Source organism: Eptesicus fuscus, chromosome 3, assembly GCF_027574615.1.
Source record: "Eptesicus fuscus isolate TK198812 chromosome 3, DD_ASM_mEF_20220401, whole genome shotgun sequence".
In the NCBI taxonomy this organism is placed as follows: Eukaryota; Metazoa; Chordata; class Mammalia; order Chiroptera; family Vespertilionidae; genus Eptesicus; species Eptesicus fuscus.
The window spans coordinates 55,357,695-55,374,635 of NC_072475.1; the positions used below are offsets into that span (position 1 = coordinate 55,357,695).

Sequence of the window (16,941 nt, forward strand, 5' to 3'; positions counted from 1 at the left end):
TTTCTAATTTTTAGCCCTGGGTTCCTTGGGGGTTGCTGCTGTGTTTACAGGGCCCCATAAAGCTGCCACCCTCTGCCAATGGATCTGTCTGTGGGTTGGGAAAAGCAGTCAAAGTTGCAGCCAATTCTCCAGTCCCCTCAGCTTTTACTTTTTGCCAGTCTCTCTTGGGTCTCCCCAGGCAGTTGGGGGATAGTTTAGTAGTCAGCCAGGGAAATGTGGGGAGCGATAGTTCTACTATGGCTCTCTCATTTCTAGGACCTCCCCCTTAGACTTCTGCTGGTCCAATGCTCCCCCAGGTGGGTCTGCACCCTCATGCTAGCAAAGCTGAGGCTTTCCCCATTCAGTTTTCTACTGTGCTCACCACATTTAGCTTATAAAGGCTAACCCACAAGTTTGCTGGTTTCTGACCAGATCCATGCTGCTAAGAACTAGGGCAGGGATGGGAGCAGCCTGGGCAAGAAGGTCATAGACTCTCAAGGTTCTTACCCTTAGCTCCAACAGTTTTGAAAATAAACACTTCTTAATTTGTTGTCTCCATTTGGTAAATTTCTGGAGCCCTGAATGATTGTTTTTGTTTATTTTGTCTAGTTGAGCACTTAATTCTTATGGAAAGGATTCACCAACCTTTTCATAGCTGGAAGTTCCCTCTGGTTCATTCTTTCTGGATAATGATCTTTCAGGATGTAGTAAGAACCCTGGCCGGTGTGGCTTGGTTGGTCGGAGGGTCGTCCCATACATTAAAAGGTGGCAGGTTCAATTCCTGGTCAGGTTATATGCCCAGGTTGTGGGTTTGATCCCCAGTTGGGGCATGTGTGGGAGGCAGCTAATCAATGTTTCTCTCTCTTTCTCTCCCTTCCTCTCTAAAAATCAATAAAAATTAAAAAAAAGATGTAACAAAGAATATAAACCTGTTTAATTGCCCTGGCTTAGTAAATCTATTTGGGGGAATTGTATAATCAAGTTAGAAATAACTGAAATGTACAGCATTTGGAAAGCAGTTAAAAGAATTTCATTATCATGATAAAAGACCACCTGGACTTGAAACAGGATCGTTTGAGGATGCATCCGTGCACATTCTCGGTTTGTGCATGCTAACTAAAACTGTGTTTATGTATTCTGATAAAGACATGAGGTGCATTTATAGAGATAGTTTAATATTTAGTTTCCTAATGTCTATAAAATTACTTAAATTCATGATTTTTAAAATTAACATAATTGTTTTCACCCTTCATGTTTAGTGTGTTTATATCTGCATGGATTTTGTAAACATTGAATTTGTTAGACATACCATTATATTTTAAAAGAACTTTAATATTATTTTTGCTATGTTTTTTATATTTGATATATTTAACATGCCTGATGCATGGTTCTGTTTACTTGTTTGTTTTGCAACTAAAACTTGAAAAGTTAAGTTGCCTTCCTGGTCATTACTCTAGAATTTCTAATATGAAAAATGTCCCCTTCTACCAATAATTCACAAGGCTTGTTTCTTCCAGCAAAATCCTTGACAAGAGAAAAAAATTCCTTTAGTCATTTGGAAGGATTTTGAACCATATTGTTTGCCTGTGCTGTGAGACCTATTCAAAGTCATTGCATGAATTCTCCCTCACATTGCTGATGGATAAAACTGCATTGTGCTTGCTTGCAGGACACACCCCTTCCTAACTACTTTCTCCTGAGTTTCTCGTGCATGCACCCCCACCTCCCCACACACACACTCCCCCTAGGTACAGTGTAATTGATATTGTGCAAGATCAAGATCAAGTATGAAAAGGTGAGCTTAACATTTGGCAAATCTCAGAGAGGCAAAAATCTAAGTCCTTAACCAATAGTGTTCCTTCTTAGAGGAACAAGAGGGCAACTGTATTTCACTAAGCCAATGGCTGAAAAAAATGAATCATGAATTGAACATGTTAAAATTATACAATTTAATTAATGGGAGTATAACAGTATTATTTCTTTTTTAAAAAAGTAGCAGAGCCATCAATTCAAATTAATCATAATGCTTGGCAGAGTTTATTTCAATCCACAATTAATAGGGAGACATTTTTTGAGCTCTTCCTATACATGAACTTCTAAATGTCTAGATTTGGCATTTAGAGATAGATATAAGAGTCCTTGCCCTCAGGTATAAAAGATAAATATAATAATTGGCAGCACATGATGAAGGAAGGCAGATGTAGAGAGAATAAAGATTTCTCTGGGGGCTAGGATGGTTTGTTCATTCATTTAACCACATGAATGGAACATTTACTACATTGTAAGCATTGTTCAAGGTGCTGGAGAACATGCTGAATAGACATGGGTCTCTGCTGTCATTGAGCTTGCATTCTAGTAGGGGAAGGTACATAACAAACACACAAATATACACTGTAATGCCAGGTACTATGATGAATAATAAAGTGGGGTGATGGAATAGAGAGAGACTAGGTGGGGAGAGGGCATTCTGTTTCAGATATGTTTGTCAGGAAAGGTCTCTCTGAGAAGAGGGCATTTTAATGGAGCAATGAATTGTATGGTGAGGAGTAGTCAAATTCTGAATATATTTGATGGTAGAGTCTAGAGGATTTACTGATGGACCAGGTGTAGGTGTGAGGAAAAGAGGAGTCAAGGATGAATCATAGATATTTGAGTGAATGGTGATGTCATTTATTCAGATGAAGAAGACTTGGGAAGAATAGATTTTTGCTTTAGCTGTGCTAAGGTTTGAGGTGCTTGTTAGCCATGTAAGAGGAGCTATTGAGAAGAAAACTAGATATTCAAAATTTTAATTCAAGGGTCAAGGGGGATGTAAATTTGAATCATCAATATATAGATAGTATTTAAAGCCATGGGACTAGATGAGATATCCTAGGAGTTAGTATATATGGGGGCGGGGGGAGGAAAGAGTGCTGAGGACTGAATGAATGTTGGGATATTACAATATTTGGGGTTTGGAAGGTGAGCCAGTAAAGAAGACCGAGAAGAAGTGGTCACTGAGATAGAAGGAAAGCTGGGAGAATGAAGCATCCTAGAAAGCAAGAGAAGGAAGTGTTTCAATAAGCTGGAAGTGATCACATGTGTCAGATGCTGTCTGAAAGGCCTCATTGGATGAGGACTGGGAGTGACCAATGAATTAGAAAAGATCAAGTCATTGGCAACTTAGGAAGAGTAGTTTTAGTGGAATTTTACAATCTTATGAGTGGGTTGAGGAAATAATGGGAGGTAAATAATATATAGGCAATTCTTTTGAGGAGTTTTGCTATAAGGAAGACAAAGGAATAGGGCAGTAACTAGGGGTTGACCAGAAGGTATTTGCTTAAGTGGGAGAAATTGCAGTGTAGGGTATTTATATTTAATGGTAATGGTTCGATATAGGATGGAAAAATCAAGGATGCAAAAGCAAAATTCTCGTGATACCTTAATCAATAAAGTAATTAAAAAAAATAAAACTACACACTTTCTCTTATTAAGAAAGCAACAATAAAGACAGCAAATTTACCATATAAAAAACAAACAAAACAAAAACAAAATTCTCAAGCAGAGCATAAGCAGAGGATGGGCCTTACACAGGAGCTGGGACTGTTTATCCACTGGACAAGGAGGGAAGGCAGAAGAGACGGTTCAGATGCAAATAGGTTGGAATATTTGGTGATGAGAGGATATGAAAGCTCTCCTTTGAGAGAAGAGATTGTAAACGTGTTACATCAGAGAGTAGGAGAATGAGTTGACTAAGACCACAGGAAAGTTAATGGTTTAAGTGAGTGGAAGTTGTCTTTAGGTTGAGAAGATGAGCTTATAAGTATTTGTTCATAAAAATATAAGAGGATTTGGTAACAGATTGGTAATAAGGATTTGGCTCATTTATTTTTTAGATTTCTTTCTGAAGTCTAGGCTTCAGGAACAAGATATCCAGAGCAGAACTACTTCTTTCTACGCTCGCATGTGCAACCCCTGGGTCTCCCTGTTGGGGGTGAGTAGTTACATTTTTATCTCAATTGTCCTTGTGACATAATTCAAGGACAATTGGAGATGTGTGTGATCTCAGGGTTGGGGCTGTGGGAAGGAAAGAGGAGAGTCTTAATCAGGAGCAATGTCATTTAATTACCTGTTATATTAGAATTTAGTCAAGACTACAAATGGCAAGACTGCATTTAGTGCAGCATTTATTTTAATCAGTGGGCTACTTGTAAAATAATTAAGCATCTGTGATAACCTCTGGGTCACTAAATTTCTAGGTATACCAAATTAGCATAATTTCACTTTGTTTCTTCTAGGGAGGAATAGGACAAGGAACTAGGAGACAATAACTATTTATTGATAGTTGGTACTTTCAGAGGGTATCTTCTCAAATATCTGCTTAAGTGAGGTTGTTGTTGTTTTTTAAAATTATGAGTGAACTTCAATTAAGCAGACTTTTATAGTGATCAAAGGTTGATGAGCGGGACTAGCCTTGTGGTTTGCCTACAATGTGATGAACCATTAGGTGACTTGCCTTTCCTGCTGTTTCCACAGGCCGTTGGGTCTCTTGTCATCATGTTTGTGATCCAGTGGGTCTACACTCTGATCAACATGTGTGTTGCTGCCGTTGTGTATTTCTACATTGGTCGGGCCAGTCCCGGGCTTCACCTTGGTAAGCAGCAGAGCCATTTTGCCGCCACCTTCCTCTTTCTCTTTAGCATCCACTGAAGAAATGTGTTTTGAGCACCAATTAAATGCCAACACGGACAGATATGAATCCCATTTTCAAGTAGCTTATAGTCTCGGGGGCGGGGACTATGACATGCACATAAATGATAAAACAATTACTTGTGAGATTTATAAGACATGTAGAAGTAAAATGGTTGATAACAATAGCACAAGAGCCAGGAGGGAAGAAATGGAAATACACTGTTTTAACTTTCTGATGCTATATGTGAAGTACTATAATATCACTTAGACGTGGACTGTGATAAGTTAAAAATGTGTACTACAAACTCTAAAGCAACCATTAAAAAATAACAAAGAGTTATAGCTAGTAAGCCAATAAAGGAGATAAAATTGAATTTTAAAATACTCAAATCAAAATAAAGCAGAAAAAGTAGAAAATATAATAAAGGGCATATGGGACAAACAAAAAGCACATAACAAGGAAGTTTATATAAACCTAGCCATATCAATAATCACACTAAAAATAAACGGTCTAAACACTCTCAATAAAGTGATCTAAACACTGAGGTTTTCAGATTGAATAAAAATGCATGATATAACTATATGATACCTACAAGAAACCTACTTTAAATATAAAGACACAAAATAAGTTAAAAATAAAAAGATGGGAAAAGATACAATAATGTGAATCAAAACAAAGCTGGAGTGACTATATTACTATCAGGCAAAATAGATTTTAGAGAAAAGAATATTACCAGGAAAAAAGGATTATTTCATGAAGATAAAGTAAAAAATTCATGAAGAGGACATAAAAAATCTTAACCTTTATGCACTTAAAAATAGAGCTTTAAAATATATGAAGTAAAACCTGGTATAACAAGAAATAGAAAAATTCAAAATTAAAATAAGAGGTTTCAATACCTCTCTCAATTATTGACAAAAACAAGTAGGCTTAACATTGGTAAGACATTAGCAGGCTTGAATAACATTATCCACAAACCTAGATAAACTAAGATTTATAGACCATTCCACCTAACAGAAGAATATATGTTCTTTTTAAATATAAATGAAATATTTACCATATTTTCAGGACATAAAAAGTCCCGATATATTTAAAGGTATTCAAGTAAATTCAAGAACAAAGTATGTTCTCTGACCAAAGGAGAAGTAAGTTAGAAATAAATACCAGAAAGATATCTAGTATTGAAAAATCCCCAAATATTTAGAAACTAAAAAACATTAAATAACACTAAATGACTAAGAACACTAAACGATGCTAAATCAAGTAAAGAAATGAAATAATTCAGGGTTCAAAGAAGAAATAATAAGTAACACTACAAAATATTTCAAACTGAATGAAAATGAAAATATAACATCAAAATTGTGGGATGCAGCTAATTCGGTACTTAGAAGGAAGTTTATAGCATCAAATGTTCATATTAGAAAAGAAGAAAGGTCTTAAATCAATGACCCCCACTTCCAACTTAAGAAAACTAGAGAAAGAAGAGCAAATTAAACCCAAATAAGAGAAACAAAGAAGCAATGAAGATAAAAGTAGAAATCAATAATATATAAAACAGAAAAAAGTAGAGAATGCAAATAAAACAAGAAACTGGTTATGTGATATCAATACAGTTGACAAACTTTATCCAGAGTGATCATAATATTTTGGAGAACTACACACCAATATCCCTCATGACCATAGATACAAAAATTTGTAACGAAGTTTTACCAAGTTGAATAAAAAAATATAAAAAGGATAATACATTGTAACCAAATAAGTTTATCTCAGGAATTCAAGGTTGGTTTAACATTCTGAATTATTCTATGTAATTCACCATATTTACAGACTAGAAGAGGAAAACAAAAACATTTATGAGAAGAAAGTAAAGAGGAAATGAAAGAAATAAATGAAGGCATATACTAAGTTCATGAATTGGAAGATTCAATATTCTTAAGAAATTAATTCTCCCCAAATTGCTCTATAGATTCGACATAATCCCAATAAAAATCTCTGCTGCCTTTTTTGTGGAAGTTAGCAAGCAGACTCTAAAATATTTATATGAGCCCTGGCTTGTGTGGCTCAGGTGGTTGGAGCATCATCCTGTGCACCAGAAGGTCGTGGATTCGATTCCCAGTCAGGGCACATACCTAGGTTGTGGGTTCAATCGCCAGTTGGGACATGTGCAAGAGGCAACCTATCACTATATCTTTCGCCCATTGATGTTTCTCTCTCTCTCTCTCTCTCTTCCCCTCTCCCTCTCCCTCTCCCTCTCCCTCTCCCTCTCCCTCTCTAAAAATCAGTAAAACAATAAAATAAAATACTTATATGGAAAGTCATAAGCATATGAAAAGATGCTCAACATGATTAGTGATTAGGAAATACAAATTAAAACCACAATATTATACTACTACACACCTATTAGAGGAGTTAATATTAAAAATACTGATCATGCCAAGTGTTGGCAAGGATGTGGAGCAACTAGAACTATCGTATACTACTGGTGGAAATAAAATAATACAATCACTTTGTAAAACAGTTTGGCAGGTTATTAAAAGTTAAACATATGCCTGCCATATGAACTAGCCAATGTACTCCTACAATGGAATACTCAGTAATAAAAGGAACATACAATAACATGGATGAAACTCATATAATTATGCTGAGTGCAAGAAACCAGACAAAAAGAGTATATAGGGGTGGTCTCCAGTTGTCTGGTATGTGGCCCTCGCATGATTTAGGGCAGGGGCCTATTGGCTCTTTGTGTGAGAATATGGGGGTGTGGGCTCTGGTTTGGTTGATTTGTATGTCACAGGGGTGTTCGCAGGGGAGTTCTTTGCTGTCTCAGGATCAAGGCCCCAAATGTCAGAGCATCAAGAATATAATCGTAAGAAAGTATAATCAATACTCTACGGTGATTTCAGTTATTTCTCAACAATAAAGCTATTTAAAAACATACATTTGAGAGCCCTTTTCAACAAAATTCTATGATGCCCCGATTTCAAATAAAGCAATTAGTTCTAAGTCCTAACTAAATGAACCACAGCAATGCAGGCAAACGGAAGAAAACATTCTTCAGAATTAGAACAATTTGATGTATATTTTTGAAAGAAATGCACTTCATACACTTGAAGTCACATGCACATTAAGAATAATGCTTCTGAGGACTTTTGGTGAAGATGGTGGAGTAGAAGGGAGAGCAGTAAGTCCCAGAGTGAAGACATGCCCTGCTCAGGCCCTCGGGGTGACCTGTGAGGAAAACCCCGGTCTCTCAGTTCAGGATCCTTCAAAAGCCACCCTCCTCAGTGAAGCCTCGCTGCGATGGTTAATTTTTTGTGTCACCTTGACGGGGCCACAGTTCCCTGATTAAACATTATTTGTGGGTGTGTCTGTGAGGGTGTTTAAGAAACAATAACAATGCTTTAGAAAAGTCATGCGAACAAGAGGTCCTTATACCAGCTAATTTAAGGGACAGAATATATTTTAAATAACACAGTGGTTACATCAGTGATTGCCTCTAACTTTCTTAGGAGTTAGTTTGATCGTAAGAAATTAAAATCATTCCCAGAAATCTATTCACAGGAAGGTATAACATAAAATTTCAGGCCAGTCTCCAAATAAAATTTAGATAACTTAGAACCCAAATGACCACAAGTAAGAAAGGTCAGCTGATAGAATGTTTGTTTATTTGCTTCCTCCTGACAACATCAGAATATGTTAGAAACTTTCTATTTGCAATTGTAGATATTAAAGCAAATATGTATAATTTAGAAGAACATTGTATAAAATGACATTTGATTTGGTTTCCTAAAGTTATATGTAATTCGTTATATGAGATTTAAAAAACAACAACACCCACACCAAAGAAGGGATGAGGTTTTTGTTTTGTTTTTTAAAAATGTTGATTAGGCCCAGCTGGTGTGGCTCAGTGGTTGAGTGTCATAGATCCATTCCTGATCAGGGCGCATGCCTGGGTTGCAGGCTCGATACCAAGTAGGGGGCGTGCAGGAGGCAATTATCAATGATTCGCCCTCATCATTGATGTTTCTATCTCTTCCTCTCCCTTCCTCTCTGAAATCAATAAAAAAATATTTTTTAAAAGCTGATTAGCCCTATTCTAATTAGTGTGTCTGATGTCAGTATAGTCAGTCAGTATCAACAACAATCTCACTTCAAACTTCAGCTCTAACATTTCTACACGGTGAGCAATTGGATTCAAACCCGTGGAAAAGTTCCGGAGTGCCAGCCCCTGTGGGTGTGGGGAGTGTTACAAGATGAAGAAGATGTGCTTCCTATCTTCCAAGGGCGTGTGGTCTAGTAGGGGATTTTATAGCACATGTTTAACACATAGTTTGAATCTAAGAAAAAAATATCAAAATTTTTTAAATTCATAGGACTGAAGTTAGCAAGTCGTCTGCTTTTTTCTCTATAGCACTTTATTCAGTTTCTTTCTTGAGAATTTGGAATTTAGAAATAAATTTTTGGAAACTACATATGGGTACGATGTCCTTAGCAGGCTGCTGTCAGGGAATATTATAATGAATATTGTTTGGTTAGACTGAAAAAGGAAAAAAAATTGTACTAATTGTGCATGTGTGTCAGGAGATATATATTCTATTAAAACTGGGACTCTAGATGCATATCTAGAGCCTTCATCAATATTCATGTATATGTCTTCCCTGTAGGATCAGCCTCCAACTTCAGCTTTTTCAGATGGATGAGGTCTCTTCTGCTCCCTTCCTGCAGGTCAGTGCTAATCTGGGGCCAGGACCAGGGTGGATGAGTGTCCTGTGTCCCACTCCTAACTGGGCGAGGGTGAATTGTGTGCGGGAACCCAACAATTGAGACCCTGGAGGAGACTCAGGTTTTGCTCCTCACTGCCCTCCCCCACCCAGGCTCAGCTCATCAGAAACTTCCTCTGGCTCATGTCCTCCTGCTTTCTATCCTCAGGAATCATGAACAGGGGCCTTATTTAGAATCTGATTGCGGGTGCTAAGTCCAGAGAGCTACTCTCAGTGAGCTCACAGTCCGAGACACACCAGCATCAGTACATCATCACACACAAGGTTAAGCCCAAAGGCCGTTGATCTGACTGTGTTGGTGAAAGTGCAGAAGCCAAGTACAGAAATATATAGAGTAGGGATCTTGGGGGATTTCTGGGGCACCTCCATGTTCAAACAAACAGGGAAAGGGAAGAATCGACTCTCCTGAGAAATAGGAGAAGGCCTCATAGAGCACATAAGATTTCCTGAGTGCCCGAATCTCTTTCCTCCTCCTTCACCTTTCACCCTTCCGGAGACAATGCTACCTCACCTTCGAAGGCCTTGGGACTCTAGGAAATTACTTCCCTCCTCCTTCGCTAACAGTGAGGAACCAACGCTGGAGGCTGGGCAAATCCAGGCAGAACTCAATCAAATGTTTATTTGGTTTCATTTTGTTGGTTTGTTTTTGAAAATCTAGATGTCTGGGTTGCACTTGCCAATATTTCTACCTTCCATGCCCAGACATTGCTAATGGACTATGGAACCCTTTCCCTTGGATCCCGATGTACATTCAGAGTCCCCCCCCCCCCCCCACCTCCCATATTGTTAATTGTGATGTAGACAGATAACATAAAATGTAGCATTTTACCCTTTTTAAGTGTACAGTTCAGTGGTGTTAAGTACATTTATATTGTTGTGCCACCACCGCCACCATGCATCTCCAGAACTCTCTGTCTTGCAAAAACAGAAACACTCCGTCTAGTAAACAGTACCCCCCCCCTTCCTGCCTTCCAAGAATCCTTTTTAAGACAAGTCTTTATAAGCACTACCAATTTGTTCAAGATTGCACAAGCAATTAAACTTTGCTGCTAGAGCCTGGGAGGATGAAGACAAAGGAGCAGGGGCCATGGAAACTGACAGGGTAAAGGCTGGGAGGGAGGGTGGTGTGTGCGGAGATCCCTGTCACCTGCTTGGAAGCTGGGCTAACATTCTGCGCGGAGCTATGGGAGGGGTGGGTCACCTCTTTGCCTCTCTTCCAGTCTGAGGCACCAGGCTGGGTGACTCAGATCACAACACTCCCGCTCTGGTGTCTTTTCCCTGTCACCTCGTCCTGAGGAAAAGTTGAGTTTCAGTGGAAATAGCTTCTGTGTAGAGGCTGCCTATAGATCTGGGGCTGGAGCTGATGAGTGGTTAAGAGTATGGGGCCCTGTCTGTTTTACAGGGATATTTTTAGGCATTTGCAGTGTTAAAGCCTACACATGACCATGGGAGGGCAATACTCCTTATGCTGCGTTCTGAATTCCTAGAATTTCACCTCTGAGGTCACTGTAGTGCTATGTAGAAAGGAGAATGTATCAGGAGGAGATTATTCTTAGAAGAGGGCAATACTTTGGTTGGAACAGAACCCAGTCCACACTATACATAGCTCCGTGGGCTTGTGAAGTGGGCGATGGAGGCATCAGCTAACTCTCAACATTGCACTTGCTGGCCTCACCATGGCTCCTGAGCGATGTTTTGTGATGATTACTTAGGAAGGTGAAAGGATCAAGAAATGTGATTTTTTTTTTTTTAAAAAGTAGAAATTGGTAGCTGTGTTTTCTGTTTTGTAATTTTGAAGGTTGTTTGTTTGTCTGCTTGTTTACAACTATGGACCCAGATGCTCTTCAAAATCAAAGAAGAGGAATGGTGTAGTGAAGGTGTTTGGGCAAAGGAATTTGATTAAATTGCTCCCTCTATGACATCCACAATTCCCAGAATTGTGTAAAATTTTGCCTGACCTTGAGAAAGCTTTCTTTCCTAAAGTCCTAGTAACTCCCCAGGTAAGAATTTTTAGACCATTCTAGATTAGAAAATGAGGCATATTATTACCAGAACTAAGAAGAATGCAATGGTTTCACCTTTTAAAACAAACAAACAAACAAACAAACCAGCATCAATGAAAAAAAAAATGCATTGGCAAAAACACTTCTTGCCCTCTTCTAAGTTGTTCATTGGTCTGGCATTTTTGACACTTCTCAACTTTATTTCTTGAAGGTTCAACCTTAATAGAAGTTAATTCATTTCTCAGAAAACCTCAACCTAATTCATATATGTTCTCAGTGGCTGCAAGGTCTTCATCGTGTGACCTGAATTTCTGTAGCAGCACTTTTTGCCAAAGTCAGTTGAAGCTTTCTGTTGAACTTTTAAAGATTGAAACGTTAGATTTATACCTTTAAAAATGTTTTTACAACTATCAAATATATCCCGTATTTAAACAATTGACATGACTACTTGAAAAGTCGGTGATTCTTTTCGGTTAAATTTCTGAGGGGCAATCACCTCTCAGGTATGGCGAAGGCTTTGGCCCAGGGAGGTGGGGCGGTTTTTCTGAGGCCACTGGGCTGATGGGGGGCAGAGCCATGCCTGTGTCCGTCTTCTGTACATCCCCGACCTCCGGTTGGAGCTCCCCTTACTCCTTAGCCTCTGGCACTTTCCTCGTGTGTCCCAGTTTATTTATTTATTTATTTTTCATATATTTTTATTGATTTTTTACAGAGAGGAAGAGAGAGGGATAGAGAGTTAGAAACATCGATGAGAGAGAAACATCGATCAGCTGCCTCTTGCATACCCCCTACTGGGGATGTGCCCGCAACCAAGGTACATGCCCTTGATCGGAATCGAACCTGGGACCCTTCAGTCCGCAGGCTGACGCTCTATCCAGTGAGCCAAACCGGCTTTGGCGTGTCCCAGTTTATTCCAGCTCCAACTGTGTGTAGGCACGTCAGTGACAGTGGAGTCCACACCGGGACTGTTCTCTGTCTTCAGGCCAACGTGGGGTCAAAGCCTTTGTAGTTTGTCGCGTAGCTGCTTGCTATGTCAGCCTTAGCTCTGGAAATCATTCCTCACTCAACTTTCTTTCCCGTGAACCAAAGAGGTTTCTCTTTCTACTCTCCTCTGGTTTTCAGCCTCTCCATTCCATTATTTCACTTGACAAAAAAGCAAAGAAATGCTATCGAGTCCCCACATGACACTGTTTGGATGGTTATTTTGTACACTTTTATACATGTATGCTAAAGAAAGGTAAAAGTCACTTCTCTCCCTATTTTATACTCATTTCTCACACTTTATTCATAAACATTTGTACATGTAACTTGCACCAGTTATGTTTTTTTTTAATTTTATTTTGTTGTTTAAAGTATTACAAATAGTAATACATATGTCTCCTTTTTTTTCCCCCCATTGACCTTCCCCTGGCCTCCCCAACACCCCCCCTCCTCCCCCCTGCTCCCAGTGTCTTGCATCCATTGGTTATGCTTATATGCATGCATGCAAGTCCTTCGGTTGATCTCTTACCTACCCGCCCCAACTCGCCCCAGCCTTCCCGCTGCAGTTTGACAGTCTGTTCCATGCTTCTCTGCCTCATGAACAAAAACAGATACAGCTGTGTTTTTTAACGTACATGTTCAATAATAAGCACAATAATGTTTTTTTGCAAATACTTTTTCTGTCCCTGGGGAGACTCCTCCTCCCTGTTCAGCGCTTGGTCTTGCCTTCTGATGGGCCTGTGTGTTTCTCTCCCCGAAGGAGCTTGCGATCCCCACAAGAGCAGATCGTTTTGGCGCCGTCCCTGGCGAGGGTTGACATGGAGATGACTCAGCTCACCCAAGAGAACGCAGACTTCGCCACTCGGGACCGCTACCACCACTCCTCCCGTGTGAGCCGAGACCAGCTGATGCCTCCGTACTAGAGTGCTGAGCACTCGGTCCTGGGCCGCAGGGCCTCCTCTCCTGGAGCTGCCTCGTGCTCCGTGGACTCCACTCCCAGAGCCCTTGTGGAGCTGGTTCTCCTCAGTAAGAAACGCAGAGACCTGTCCTCCCACTGCCGTTTTGGACAATGAGCATCTGCATTCTGGTCTGGCCCACCACCGCCAAGCAGGGCAGCCACGGGAATGGCAGTGGCTCTGAAACACACTCCCGGTTGGAAGAGCTCCCCACGGACACCGAGACCCACGGGTGTGGAGGACCAGACCAGACTGCTTGTTCCCAGGGCCTCAATAAATGGTTGTTTAAATTTTTATTTTATTATTTACTCATTGAATAAATAATGCACCCACATGGTTCCAAACCCCAAAGTATAATCATATACACTGAGTGGCCAGATTATTATGATCTCTGAACGCATAATAATCTGGCCACTCAGTGTATATCCTATATAATAAAAGGCTAATATGCAAATTGTCCCCTCGACTAGCAGGCAGGCCGGTCAACCGCCCATGTCCCCTCCCCCTGGCCAGGCTGGCCAGACCCCACCCATGCACAAATTCATGCACCAGGCCTCTAATATATATACTGAGTGGCCAGATTATTATGCGTTCAGAAATCATAATAATCTGGCCACTCAGTGTATATAGTGAAGAACCTCCCTCTCGTCCTTGCTCCCCGTCTGTTCAGTTCCATTCCCTGCCCCAGAGGTCACCACACTGTTTTTATATTTGCTTCCAGCGTTCCTTGATGATAGACCAGCAAATAGGAATGGGGATGCTTATTACTCCCCTTTTATACACAAAAGATAGCGTATTATACATGTGTTCCGCACCTTGCTTTTCCCCTTAACGATCTATCTTGGAGACATTGCCATATCATTACATATACAGTTTCCTCATTATTTTTCATTGTATGAATGCACTGTAATTTATTTCATCAGTTCCACAATCGTGGCATTTGGATTACTTCCAGTCTTTTGCTGCTATTATAATCAGTTCTGCATTGAATAATCTTGTGCATATGTACAAGCGAAAAGAATTTCTGAAGGATAAATTCCCAAACGTGGCATTGCAAGATCAAAGAGTACATGCCTCTGTAAGCTATTTGTGTGTAGTGAAGGTCTTTTTAATTAAAAAGGTAAATTATCATGATTACCCAATGGTTCATGTTCTCAAAAGCATTTATGGTCCCCAGCTCTCCCCACACCTTTGCAGCTGGGTTTTTTTTTTTTTTGGTATAAATGCATGAGGGGCAGGACTATTTTGGTTCCTCTGTGAGCTCAGCATTCATCACAAGCATCCAGGCCTTAGTGGCTCCCCCACATCAGTGGAGCGCCGGGCCCAGAGTCAGTGGTTTCTCTGCCGAGCCCGGAGGGAAGTACTGCTGGGTCAGTTACCACCTCTCTCTTCCGTGGGAGAGGCTCTCCACAGTCAGTGTGCTCAGAATCACCTGGCAGGCTTGTTGAAAGTGCAGCTTTCTGCACCTCACCCATAGATTTCTTATTTAGTAAGTTTGAGAGTCCTGGGCTTTACTTTTTTAAAAAATATATTTCTATTGATTTTAGAGAGGAAGGGAGAGAGAGAGAGAAACATCAGTGATGAGAGAGAATCATCTATCGGCTGTCTCCTGCATGCCTCCTTCTGGGGACTGAGGCCACCACCTGGGCATGTGCCCTGACAGAATCAAACTATGACCTCCTGGTTCATAGGTCAGTGCTCAACCACTGAGCTACACTGGCTGGCTAAAATTCCTTTATTCTTTTTTTTGGTGTGTGGTTTATATTTATTTATTTAAACTTTTTTTTTTTTTTGAAAGTATTACAGATGTCCCCTTTCCCCGCTCCATTGACTGCCTCTACCCCACACCCGCTCCTCCCAGGTCTTACCACTCTATTGTCTGTGTCCCTGGGCTATGCATATATGCATATAAATTCCCCGGTTAATCTCCCCACCCACCCCTCCTCCCTCACCTTCCCTCTGAGATTCCTCAGTCTGTCCCATGCTTCTATGCCTCTGGATCTATTTTGTTCATCAGTTTATTTTGTTCATTAGACTCCACATATGAATGAGATCACGTGATACTTCTCTGACTGGCTTATTTCGCTCAGCATAATACTCTCCAGGTCCCTCCATGCTGTCTCAAATGGTAAGAGATTCTTTTTTCTTTTCTTTTTTTTTTTTACAGCTGCATAGTATTCCATCATATAAATGTACCAAAGCTTTTTTATCCACTTGTGTACTGAGGGGAACTTTGGCTGTTCCCAGATCTTAGCTATTGTAAATTGTGCTGCTGTGAACATAAGGGTGCATATATTCTTTCTGATTGGTGTTTTGGATTTATGTCACTTTGAAGTGGGCTCACTTGGGAAGGAGTTGGTATATAGTTGCAAACTCATGGGTTTTGGGGATGAAAATCTCTGAATCCTGGATCTTACCAGTTCTGTGCCCTGGGGCAGGCTTCTTAACCTCACAGAGCCTTGATTTCCTTCTCTGTGAAATGGGAATTAGAATTCTGCCTGCGGCCAAGTGGAGTTGTGAATTCTAAAGTCGGACACACTTTGGAGAGGAAATGAAGGTGGAAGAGGTGTCATAAAAGTGTTCTTCTCCCACCCCTGCGGATTCCATGTCACTTACTGTGGGGACAGAGAAAGAAGGGAAGAAGGAAGGAAGGAAGGAAGGAAGGAAAAGAAGGAAGGAAGGAATGAATGGAAGGAAGGAAGGAAGGAAGGAAGGAAGGGGAAACTGCAGTGATTCTTGGCACCTGCCAGCCTGAAATTTCAGAGCGAGTGGAGTCCTGCTGCTTCAACCAGCCACACTGTCTCATCGGCCACAGACACAGTGGGACACCTTCACTGGCCAACAGCAGGAAATCTGCACCGGCCCAGCCACAGGGAGGAGAACCAACAAGGGTTACCACCTGGTCACCATTTCAACTCTGCCTCCCCCTCCCACACCCTTGGTTATTACACGCATTGGGCCACTTTCCTATATCCCTTCTCTCAGGCTTCTCCCTTCCCTTCCCAGAGCCTTAGGAATTTTTCTTAGACATCAAAAATCCTACGCCCTCTCTGGTTCTTTTGAACCGAGGCTTACTCTAGAGCAAATTACCCACTCCTTGCCATGTCTTATACCCTCGATGTCCGCATAGATGCCAAAGAGTGGGTCCGAGGTGGTGCTTGCACAGCTGGGGTTATTCCATACTGTTTGCACTTCTCAGCAGGCAAGGGAATACAGAGGTCTGTGCTCACCACACACCACGCAGCACTCTGGCATCAGGGAGATACCCCTGGGCTCCTGGCAGGAGGCTCTCAAGCAGAAATGGATGCTAGTGTATTGGCTTGAGCAGCAAGCACAGGCGTGAGCCTCTGACTCTTGAGGCAGGGGAGGGGGAGGTCACATTAAGTCAGAGGCAACGCAGATGGCAAGAAAGACCCACCCGCATCAGGGGGTCCCCCGTTGGCTGTGCTCCTGGGCACGCAGCCCATTTCCCAGCATCAAGGCTGGTGCACTTTCCCTGGACCCAAGACTGAGGGGCTGGGGTGAGTGGAGGGCAGAGAACAGTTGACCAGTCATTGAGGTGAGGGCGG

At 41.0% G+C, this 16,941-nt stretch overlaps 1 protein-coding gene across 1 annotated transcript in view; it reads left to right on the forward strand.

Annotated features, from left to right (window-relative positions):
* SLC12A8 (solute carrier family 12 member 8) overlaps positions 1-13,632 on the forward strand; it is a 149,148-nt gene extending 135,516 nt beyond the window's left edge. The window contains exons 11-14 of the mRNA XM_054709647.1: positions 3,855-3,952; positions 4,495-4,612; positions 9,316-9,376; positions 13,177-13,632. Coding sequence (XP_054565622.1) covers positions 3,855-3,952; positions 4,495-4,612; positions 9,316-9,376; positions 13,177-13,339 — 440 coding nt within the window. The 3' untranslated portion in view covers positions 13,340-13,632. The remainder of the gene's footprint in view (positions 1-3,854; positions 3,953-4,494; positions 4,613-9,315; positions 9,377-13,176) is intronic.
* Positions 13,633-16,941: the final 3,309 nt, after the last annotated feature.